Source organism: Medicago sativa, chromosome 5 (genome assembly GCF_051527215.1).
Source record: "Medicago sativa cultivar Bolivia chromosome 5, Bolivia_mono, whole genome shotgun sequence".
In the NCBI taxonomy this organism is placed as follows: Eukaryota; Viridiplantae; Streptophyta; class Magnoliopsida; order Fabales; family Fabaceae; genus Medicago; species Medicago sativa.
Genome location: NC_140753.1, coordinates 62,442,144 through 62,454,524, shown reverse-complemented (window position 1 = coordinate 62,454,524; position 12,381 = coordinate 62,442,144). Strand labels below are relative to the sequence as shown.

At 35.9% G+C, this 12,381-nt stretch overlaps 1 protein-coding gene and 1 non-coding gene across 2 annotated transcripts in view; one reads left to right on the top strand and one right to left on the bottom strand.

The window, feature by feature from the left end:
- Window positions 1-5,521: 5,521 nt before the first annotated feature.
- Window positions 5,522-5,628, bottom strand: LOC146923838 (small nucleolar RNA R71). Its single transcript, XR_015012938.1, has one exon. It is a non-coding gene; the product is annotated as a small nucleolar RNA R71 (small nucleolar RNA).
- A 2,733-nt stretch (window positions 5,629-8,361) lies between these two features.
- The window catches only part of LOC146923832 (uncharacterized), a 60,235-nt gene continuing 56,215 nt past the window's right edge, over window positions 8,362-12,381 (top strand). The window contains exon 1 of the mRNA XM_085711787.1: window positions 8,362-8,970. Within this exon, the coding sequence (XP_085567913.1) occupies window positions 8,595-8,970 (376 nt within the window). The 5' untranslated portion in view covers window positions 8,362-8,594. The remainder of the gene's footprint in view (window positions 8,971-12,381) is intronic.

Genomic DNA, 12,381 nt, shown 5'->3' with positions numbered 1-12,381 from the left:
CTTTTCATCATTTCCAATATGATTAAAAACAAAATTCATCGAACTAACTAAATAGACTCCATTAGTCTCACACTTCCATGACGGAAAATCCCTTTCACGAGGTGAGTACAACCATCACGTGTCAACATCAGACCGTTCAATATCTTCTGATTACATGTACTTTACCTCCTCTCTCTCTAACACACACGCGTGTGTGCGCACGCGCACACATACACCCACACTTGATATCAAATTTCGAAAACACAATAAGACTTATTGTTCTCCATTTGATACGCATTGTTTTCATTGAATTGCAACACCTACAAATTTTGAATATCTATCACTAGTCACCACATATCTACGGTTCTCTCTCTATCTCTTTGTCTATAAATACATTTTACCGCCATGTTTTAAACCACATTCAACAACCATTACAAGCTACCCGATTGAACTTGACTACCACCCTCCATTCAAAATGGCCGCAGTTGAACCCCGCTACCATACCCACCATTATGATAATCCTGACTACAATGACTACCACCACCATACCCACCACAAATGGGTTTTACCTATGGTGGTGGTGGCGGCTATTGTACTACTCTTTCTTTATGTTATGAGGATCATGAAAACATTAAACGAATACAATTTTCTGGCAAAATGGTCCCCTATTTTATTTTTGGATTCAAGAAATATTTAATATTTTATGTAGAAAATATCCTTTGCTATTTTTTTTTCAACGCAAAACAACTTAAATTACCAATTATAAGAGTTTTTTTTCTTCACAAAAAACAAAAAGAAACACAATTTTAACATAAACTCCCTTTATTTTTAAAGTAAAGAAAGTAATGAAACTTTCAATAATTTTAATAAATTCTCATGTGGTGTTATTTTAAATATTCACTCCAACAGATTTTATAAATTTTGTTTTTCACAGAAGAAGTATTTGTTAGAAAGATAATAAATTTTAGGCTTAATTATTGTTTTGGTCCCCTAAGTTTCCAAATATTGTGATTTTGGCCCCTTAAAAAAAACAACTCTTTGTAGGCCCTCTATGTTTACTTTCTGTTGTAGTTTTGGCTCACAGACCAATTTTGACCTAGACAACGTACACATGACGCACACATGGACGCCACGTGTGTAATTTTTTTTAAAAATAAATAAAAATGCCACGTGTAAATGCGTAAATTAATAAAAAAAATAATTAAAAAGTATATTTTTTATTTTTAAATTAAAAAATAAAAAAGTAATTAAAAAAATAAAAAATAATTTAAAAATAAAAAATAATAATTTAAAAAATAAAATAATTTTAAAAAAATTATACACGTGTACGTTGACTGGGTCAAAATTGGCTTGGGGGCCAAAACTGCAACAGTAGAGGGCCTGGAAAGAGTTGTTTTTTTAGGGGGGCCAAAATCACAACATTTGAAAACTTAGGGGGCCAAAACAGTAATTTAGCATAAATTTTATAGTTAATTAGTTTTAGGTGAGATATATCTCTCAGTCCTTTAAGTTTTTTTTTTCTTCAAGAAATTAGTCATTTATGTCGTAAAATATCTTCATTGGGCATTTTCTCAGGTGACTGAGCATTTTCCTATGCCGGGAAAATTAGTCATGTTTCCCACCTTAGACACACCTTTTTTTTATATTTCTTGTCACATTTCTTGTGATGTTAGTTTGTGTGATTTTTTTTTTTGTGTGTTACTAATTAGAGGAATGATATTTGGACAACCAATCGAAAACAACTTTAATGACAACCTAACCCACTTGGGTTGGCCTAGTGGTATTGGCTTGGGACCTGGGAGTGTGCTCCTCCTTGAGGTCTCAAGTTCGATTCTCTCTGGTGCTAATTTTAGGGGGTTAGTTTAGCTTCTTCAAAAAAAACTTTAGTGACAACCTATTTTCCTCTCTTCTTATTGGATAATAACGATAGAGAGAGAGAGAGAGAGAGAGAGAGAGAGAGAGAGAGAGAGAGAGAGAGAGAGAGAGAGAGAGAGAGTACAATGTGGGTATGGAGGAGAGTTGTCACAAAAGTTGTTTAAAAATGGTTGTTCAAATATCATTTCTCTACTAATTATTAGGGAGATAGTTTTTGTCTTTTTAACTTCGATGGATTTATTTTATATATTTTTAGTTCCACTTCCTGTGGTAATAATTTAATATCATATGTAATTTGTCAACTTGAAGAAATGTTGGCTTGTCTATTACAAATATAATTTCAAACAATTTAGCTTTATATTTATATTTATATTTATATTTATATTTATATTTATATTTATATTTATATTTATATTTATATTTATATTTATATTTATATTTATATTTATGTGCATGCACTCACAAAACTTGGATACACATATTCAACAAACCATTTCCGCAAAGAACTATATGAACAATTGATTTAGAATTTGTATGCATGGTGTTTGGTAAAATGTGACAAGAATTCGTTGCTTAAATCTTCATGATTACTAGGTTGGCACAATTTGGTTTTTATGGAGATCCTATTGCTTTGTTCTAGAATATGTTAGTAAGTGGGTATACACCAGATAAGTTTATATTACCTATTAAATGGATCACAAGCATTTGTTAGAACTCAAGTATAAATAACTACAACAATACTCATCGCATCGGATCAACATTTCAAATTCTAAAATACACTTGTTTGGACGGGTGCATTTAGCTGCACACTTATTAACAATAGCTTTTGGAGCCACTATTGTAGTCAATACATGGAGCCATATATTACACTTAATCAACGAACTTGTGGGTTTGATCACAACATAGACATACAACGTTTAAAAAAGTGATTTTTCATTACCTAATAACAAAACAACCTTTTCTCTAGTTCATCTCATGTTAGGTATCAGTTATCATATACACAGTCACAACTAATCATGATTCTTTTGAAGCAAAAATAAAGCTCAAATCTCACACTCACCGGAACACAAGTTTTTTTTAGCTACATTTGTTATAGTCAAATATTTTAAAGACTTATAGGTTGCTTTTATCAATTATTAGCCATAATGCACGTCCCTCCGACCTTAAACTGAGCGAGGATTAAAAGAGACAAAATTCTTATTTTGGAAATTAATTAGATCCTGAATAATGCACCTATACTCAAAGGCAAAAGTAATTCCATTATAAAATTTGTTGCTAATGTGGAAGGTAGCAAACATGTGATATATGAGGCAATTATAAATGTCACCGTACAATAAAGGTTTTTCATATCAAACATGATGAACATCATTTATGTTGATATTCAAACATAATTTTTTATTTTATTTTTCATAGCTATTAAAAATATTTATTACTTCTATCGTAAATATTTATTACTTTCATGAAATAATTAACTAACAAAATAAATATCAATAAGTTGTTAGAAAACGTTAATATTTGTCAATTACATTGAAATAATAATTACTAAAATTTTTGACATCCTTGACATCTGAAATTCTTTGACTAAGACAATTCTTACGAGTGCTTGAAGTTATGGTGTATTGTGATTGCAAAGTCAACTTGCCAAGTGCCAATGATCCACTTAGTCACAAATTATACAAACATGGGAACATTGATGTTCACTTCATTTGTGAATATGTTCAAACTAGCTTAATTTCCTAAAGTTGGTTCATGTCTCCTTAATAGATCAACTAGCAGATACCTTCACTAAAGTTTTGCCTCGATTTCCATTCCTTTCCCTTATGCGTAAGCTGGACGTTTTGGATATCTATCTGCCATGTGATGAGTATATTTTAATGCTTTATTTAGTTTAGTTTTAAATAAGATTTGATTTAATTATATTGCATTTTATTTCCTTTTAGAATATTTTACTTTAAATTGTCTTTTATTTTATTTTAGGAACGAATATATGGTGGAAGGTGTCTTGGAGCAAAAGAAAGAGGACTGGAGCAAATACAGTGCGAAAATACGAAGATACGGAACAAAAATATGTTCCCATCAAGTCAGAAGCTTGGCACGGCCAGTGCCAACATGTGGCACGGCCGTGCCACCTCCAGAAGCCCCTTTTGCTGCTTTTTCTTCGGGCCCAAGTTACCTTGTTGCAGCTTTACTGTTTTACCCTTTTAGTTGCTTAGTTTCTAAGTCGATTGTAAAGCTATAAATAGAGTAGCTCTCCACCATAAACATTCACCTTTACTTTGAATATTTCAAGTCTTTATTTCAATAAAAGTTCTTTACTTTATTTACTTTCTTCTTTGCAATTTACTTTTATCGCATTCTCTCTTCTTCCCCCATGTCTACGATGAACATGAGTGAGTAGACTTCTTTGTCTTGGGATCGTTGGATAAGTCTAATGACGTAATCCGGATCAAGCCAAGCTTTAAACCCTAATTATTTGTTACCTTAATTCCTAATCTAAATTCACCGTTTTAACATGAATTAATTATTATCAAACTGTGGAAGCGAACGCGGAGGGTTTGATAATGGTTAATTCATCATCACAGATATCAATTCATAAAGCGAACGCGGAGCTTTGATATCCGATCAAGTGAATTTAGACAAGGTTTGCGAAACATGAGAATAGTCTAGCAAACCCTGGGACACATAAAGTTTCGATCTTCAAGGGTCCCAAAGGCAATCACCCATGAGAATAGGTGTGGTTGTTGGAGGGATACACTCACTGACTTCGAGAGGAGCTGTGATATGCTAAAGAGAAACTTGTCCTTAGTAATTAAGATTAACGCATAATTATAAGTTTAAGGCTTGCTTGTGAAAAGATTCGTTATTATGATGAACCAATGATCCCGAGGCTTTTTAATATTATTGTTATTTACTTCCAAAAACTGCACTCTCCAACTTCTTATTTCTTTCTCCTCTAATCATTTTCTAAAAGTTAATTAGATTGACCAACTCCCTAGCGGAACGATAACTCTACTTACTACTATTACTTCGATAGGCCGTGCACTTGCGGTTTGGCCCTATCAAGTTTTTGGCGCCGTTGCCGGGGAGTTAACTAATTTAATTAACTTTTTCTTAGTGATTAGAACTCTCTCTCCTTCTTTCTCTTTTCTCTTTCTTTTTATTTTTAACTTTTTATTTTTCTGTTATTGTTAACTTCTTGGGTTCTCAATTTTTTATGCGAAAAACCAGAAATCGAGTTGTAATAATCAACGAGATCGAAATGTATTTGCATAGACAAAAGAGAGACGCACGAAATAACACCGCCATGGCCAATCGCACTCTCAAAGAGTATGCAACGCCGTCTACGGCTGAGCCACAAGCTGTTATTGTGTACCCAACGGTTGAGGATGACAACTTCGAAATTAAGCCTGCCCTACTTAACCTGGTGCAGCAAAACCAATTCTCGGGATCCCCCACTGAGGATCCCAATCTTCACATCTCTGTTTTCATACGAATTAGTGGAACCATGAAGGAGAACCAAGAAGCTGTAAGACTTCATCTCTTTCCCTTTTCCTTAAGGGATAGAGCTAGCGCTTGGTTCCATTCCCTCGAAGTCGATTCCATTACTTCATGGGATCAGATGAGGCAAGCATTCCTTGCCCGTTTCTTTCCACCATCTAAGACCGCTAAACTTAGAGACCAAATCACACGGTTCAACCAAAAAGATGGGGAATCTCTCTATGATGCGTGGGAGCGTTTCAAAGAAATGCTAAGACTTTGTCCCCACCATGGCCTAGAGAAGTGGCTTATAGTCCACACTTTTTATAATGGCTTGTCTTATACCACTAAGATGTCTGTTGATGCAGCTGCAGGTGGAGCACTTATGAACAAGAACTACACGGAGGCGTATGCCTTGATTGAAGACATGGCTCAAAATCATTACAAATGGACCGACGAGAGAGCCATCACTAGTTCTTCATCCTCCAAAAAGGAGGCAGGTATGTACGAAATCTCTAACTATGACCACCTCGCTTCTAAAATTGATACACTAACCGAAAAACTTGAAAAACTCAATGTTAGTACTATCAATTCTGCTTCTACTCCTTCTTGTGAAATATGTGGTATAACTGGTCATGCTGGTGTTGATTGCCAACTAGGTAGTGCTATTAATGGTGTTGAGCAAATGAATTATGCTCAATACAACCAAGGGATGCGTCAAAATCAAAATTTTTATAAAAACCAAAATCCCTATGGACAAGTAGCACCACCCGGTTATGCAAACAACCAAAGATTCACTCAGAAATCCAATTTGGAAATTTTGTTGGAAAATTCTATTGCCAACCAAACCAAACAACTTCAAGAACTTAAAAACCAAACCGGATTTCTGAATGATTCTCTTTCCAAGCTCAATACCAAGGTTGATTCTATTGCTACTCACTCTAAAATGCTTGAAACTCAAATTGCTCAAATAGCCCAACAAGTGGCTACCTCTTCCCAAACACCGGGAGTCTTTCCTGGTCAAACCGAAGCCAATCCCAAAGCCCAAGTTAATGTCATATCTTTTGGGGGTAGTAAGTTGAACGAAACTTTTGCTAAGGTTAAAAACATTGGGAAAGAAAGTGTCAAGCCTTTAGGTGATAAAAATGTGATAGAAGATGCAAAACCGCTTGAAGAAAACAAAACTCCATCCCCCTTAAATCTTGATAAGCTTAAACTAGAGGGTAAGTTTGAAAAATTTGTTAACATAATTAGGAAGATTTGCATTAAACTTCCCTTTGCTGAAGCTTTGTCTAGGATGCCTCTATATGCCAAGTTTTTAAAGGAAATTTTTTCAAAGAAAATGGCTATAGAGCATAATGAGACAATAGCCTTGGCCGAGGAAACTAGTGCAATCATCCAAGAAGCACCCCCTAAGCTTAGAGATCCAGGTAGCTTTGCCATACCATGTGAAATTGGGAATGAAACCATAAACAAAGCCGTATGTGACTTAGGAGCTAGTGTTAGTTTGCTGCCTTTGTCTCTTCTCAAAAGGATAGGGATAGGAGAGTTGAAACCTACCGAAATGGAATTAAAGCTAGCTGATCGTTCTACCATGAAACTTGTAGGATTTGTCGAGGACATACCCGTTAAGATAGAAGGGATATATATCCCAACTGATTTTGTAGTCGTTGACATTGCGGAGGACGAAGACGTCCCCATAATCCTAGGTAGACCTTTCCTAGCCACTACAGGAGCTCTCATAGATGTCAAGAACGGTAGGATAGTCTTTCAAGTGAGTGATAAGATGGTAGGATTTGAGTTGGAAAATGTTATGAAAGGTCCCGCTCTTTACTCTTGTTGCATGCTTAACGATCATGTTGTGAAAGAACGTTTTATAACGTCATCTACAAAATATGATATCTTTGATCCATTCTAAGGACTCTTTCTAACCGTCAAGCTAATGACATTAAAAGAGCGCTTCGTGGGAGGCAACCCACACATTTAATTGCTTTTGTTTTGTTTTTCTTTGTTTTAAATTGTTTTGTAGGTAATTGTCCAAGTGTGAGTCGAAAAAAATCACGAAATTGAAAATTTTTGAAGACCTCCTTACCAGAAGGTTGGCACGGCCCGTGCTGAGGTTGGCACGACCGTGCCATGGTTTGTGAACAAAAATAGCCATGGAGCCACAGAGTGTTGGCACGGCCCGTGCCAAGGGTGGCACGGCCGTGCCCGACTTCTAGCCCACTATATACCAATTTTTCTTCTTCTTCTCCATTCATTCTCAAACCACAAACTTCTTTCATCTTCTAACCCTCTCTCTAAACCTCCATAACTCCCAAACTTCAAACCTTCATATCTCCTTCAAAACTCACCCAATCAACTCAATTCTTTCACCAATCATTCCTAAACTTCATCCAAAACAAAACCCACCAATCAAAAACATCTTTCATCCATCCAAACCTATAATTCACCAAAACCCCAATCTTTCAAAACCTAACCCAAACACCACAAAACCTCAACCAATCTCCATAACTAAACCCATAAACCTTACTTAAACATCCACCCCAACCCAAAACCAATCCTTTCCACCAAAAATCTTCCCAAACCCCAAACCATCATACCAACCATAACCAAGGTCAAATGGCTTCAAGAAGAAGAAGTGGAAAGGAGCCAGCAAGTTCTTCCGGTCCTCCCCCAAAGAAGCAAACACAAGTCAAGAATTATGGAATCCAGTTCAAAGACAACAAACAAAGGGACAGGTACAAAATTCTTACTTCTAAAGCCTTGCATCCTTCTAGATATCCTGATTCCTATGATTTGAATGTACTAGGGCTTAGAGATGATGTTTTTAGGTTGATAGGTAGGCTAGGTTGGACTGATATGCTAACACCTATGAGGGGTTATGAGAATTTTACTTGTGAATTTTTAAGCTCACTTGTTTTTACCAAAGATAAGTTGAATTTTGATAACCCTACTCATAGAGTTGTTTTCCGGTTATTGAAGGTTGATTATAATATGTCTCTACAGTACTTTTGTGAAGCCTTAGGTTTTGTCAATGAGGGATATATTCATGATCATTGGGATGATAGTCTAAAACCGGATAACTATGACCCAGCTGCCTTTTGGAACCGTATCACCGGCCTTGATAACTATGTCCCTAGAGCCAACAAAGCTAGCAACATTCACAACCCCGTACTTAGGTACCTTCAGAGGGTCACGGCTTGCACTATTTGGGGTAGAACCGAGCTAGGAAACACTAGAACCGATGAGTTGTTCATGTTATGGGCAATGCTCTACAACCACCCCGTCAACACTGCTTTTATTTGATTGATTACCTAGACTTTGTAGCTACTAGACCAGCCGGTAGGGGAGACATAGTGGTGGGTGGCATCATTACATACATAGCTAGGTGTTTTGGTGTGAGTGAGGATGAGGGGATCAAACCAATTGAGGGAAACAATAAGCTTAACCGGGAAGCCCTCATTGCTATGAATTTCATTAAACATCGTCCACCACTCCATTACCAACTTAAGCTTAATGTGTCAATCATGTTTTTATTGCCTAACCCACCTCGGACTACCACCGAGGTGGAAGAAAATTGGTTGTATGTTGATGATGTGCAGGTTCTTGATGAGCAAGATGATGGTGAGGGAGAAGGTGCTAACTTGCACCATGATGAAGGAGAATGTGCTAACTTGCACCAAGAGGGGCACCATGGCCATGAAGCCGGTGAGCTTAATGAAAATCAAAGATGGACATGGATTCACAATGAAATTGAGAGGATGAGCACCGAGCAACAAAGGCAAGGTGTTGAGATCTCCGGCCTTCGCAATGAAGTTCAAAGGGGCAACCGTGTCAATGATGAAAATAATGAGATGCTCCGTCGGATGATGCAACACCTCCAACTTCAAGGTCCTCCATATGGACCTCAATAAATTGTGAGCTTTCCTCTTCCTCTTTTCCCTTCTCTCCTCTCTCTCTCCTACTCTTCTTCTACTCCTTCTTTCTTCTTCTTCTTCTACTTCTTCTTCTTCTGTTTTAATTTCTTTTTCTTTTGAATCATTGAGGACAATGCTTCCCCTAAGTGTGGGGGGGGGGGGGGGGGGGGGGGACTAATAAAGTGTCTAGAGTCGTAGTGTCCGAACTCCCTTGAACTTTATTCTTTTTGTTTTGTTTTTTATAGCAAGAGGCATGACTAGTAGCTTGTTTTTAATGTAGAAAATGGCATGAAAATTTTTGTTTTGTCTCTTCTTTAGGTTGCTTCTCGTACATAAAAGTAGTTTCTTGTGTTTCTTATGTTCATGCTATACCCACATCTTGTTTTATTGTGAAAAATCTCCAATGAGAAAAGCACTCGGTTGCAATCCTTGAGCAAATGTATGAATAGGTATTTTAAGGAACACGTTCTAACTTTAGTGTTAACTTAGACCCTTTAAAGTCTTAAGAGTAAAAGTAGTATAAGTTTGTGTGGGAAATTAATCAATGTTCTTAATTGTTATACTCTTGAATTGTTAAAAGTTGTGATGGGGCGGGAGAATGGCACCAACATGTGGGGGAAATGACAATCCCTAACTTCCTAATTGTGGTGGTGACTCCCTAATTTGAACTTAAAGTAAAACAAATTCATCAATGCTAGGGGGAAAGGACAATTACATCCAAAAAGACTTCCTACGCGGAGATGAAACAAATAAAATTTTGCTGCACTGCTTAGGGTGATTTTGAATCTAGGGGGAAAGGACAATTACATCCGAGAAGACTTCCTACGAGGATAGATAGCCCCTAAGCATCTGCAGCCCCTTGTGCTTAATTGTTAATCTAATCTAATTTTAACTTAAATTCCCATCACTCTTATATGAAATGAAGAAAAGACTTTTCTCGGTTACTTTAGCACTAAGGATAAAACCTATTCCTCATAATATCTGTCTTATACAGGAGCAATAAAAGGGTTGGACTGCACACACACTCACTTGAGACTTGATGTTGGGTAGAATAGGTTCATGAGAAGCATTTGAAATTGTAATTAGTGTACTTGAAGCAAAGCCTTTCTTTTGAGACATGTGTTCTTAATATTGCCATGAATAAATCTTTTGTTGCTGCTATGTCTATTGCCTTTTGCTTGAGGACAAGCAAAGATTCAAGTGTGGGGGAGTTTGATGAGTCATAGATTAGTATATTTTAATGCTTTATTTAGTTTAGTTTTAAATAAGATTTGATTTAATTATATTGCATTTTATTTCCTTTTAGAATATTTTACTTTAAATTGTCTTTTATTTTATTTTAGGAACGAATATATGGTGGAAGGTGTCTTGGAGCAAAAGAAAGAGGACTGGAGCAAATACAGTGCGAAAATACGAAGATACGGAACAAAAATATGTTCCCATCAAGTCAGAAGCTTGGCACGGCCAGTGCCAACATGTGGCACGGCCGTGCCACCTCCAGAAGCCCCTTTTGCTGCTTTTTCTTCGGGCCCAAGTTACCTTGTTGCAGCTTTACTGTTTTACCCTTTTAGTTGCTTAGTTTCTAAGTCGATTGTAAAGCTATAAATAGAGTAGCTCTCCACCATAAACATTCACCTTTACTTTGAATATTTCAAGTCTTTATTTCAATAAAATTTCTTTACTTTATTTACTTTCTTCTTTGCAATTTACTTTTATCGCATTCTCTCTTCTTCCCCCATGTCTACGATGAACATGAGTGAGTAGACTTCTTTGTCTTGGGATCGTTGGATAAGTCTAATGACGTAATCCGGATCAAGCCAAGCTTTAAACCCTAATTATTTGTTACCTTAATTCCTAATCTAAATTCACCGTTTTAACATGAATTAATTATTATCAAACTGTGGAAGCGAACGCGGAGGGTTTGATAATGGTTAATTCATCATCACAGATATCAATTCATAAAGCGAACGCGGAGCTTTGATATCCGATCAAGTGAATTTAGACAAGGTTTGCGAAACATGAGAATAGTCTAGCAAACCCTGGGACACATAAAGTTTCGATCTTCAAGGGTCCCAAAGGCAAATCACCCATGAGAATAGGTGTGGTTGTTGGAGGGATACACTCACTGACTTCGAGAGGAGCTGTGATATGCTAAAGAGAAACTTGTCCTTAGTAATTAAGATTAACGCATAATTATAAATTTAAGGCTTGCTTGTGAAAAGATTCGTTATTATGATGAACCAATGATCCCGAGGCTTTTTAATATTATTGTTATTTACTTCCAAAAACTGCACTCTCCAACTTCTTATTTCTTTCTCCTCTAATCATTTTCTAAAAGTTAATTAGATTGACCAACTCCCTAGCGGAACGATAACTCTACTTACTACTATTACTTTGATAGGCCGTGCACTTGCGGTTTGGCCCTATCACCATGCTAAGGGAGGCTGTCAAAATTATCACTTCTCAATTAATCGTTCTTTGATGGTTGTTATAAGTTGGTTACTATGAAGCCCGATACGAATATGGGTAAATAAGAGAGAGTTAAGTAATAAGAAATTTTTATTCCTATTTAAGTGGAAAATGAAACCGATAAAATGGCAATTAGTAATAGAGAGCAGGGCCGTTCCTAGAGTTTTATGGGCCTTAGGCATAATACGAGAAAAGGACCCCTTGTATAATACGTCAAAAAAAAAAATTTAGCTCATTTTTGTGATTTTTTTATCTCTTCATTTTATTTTATTTTCCTGCTTTTCATTACCAAATAATTTTTTTTAGGCAACATATGAAAATTAATCAAATAGTTTATAGACACCAAAACAAAATAAAATACCGTAGAAATGAACAATAGCACCTGCAAAATAATCAAGAATGCGCCTCACATCGGTTTCATGATCTTGAAATATCATATTCTATTTTGTTATCCTTTCAATAAATTCAAGAAAGTTGACATTACAATATGATATATTATTTTTTTTTGGAACTTTAGAAAGACAAGATTAAGATTAATTTTTTGTCAAAAAAAAAGATTAAGATTAATTTTGTAGGCTCATCTTCAACTAAAATATAATTTGTTTTGTTATGAAAATTATCCCAATTTGTTGGATAATAAACATCACCGATATTTTTAATA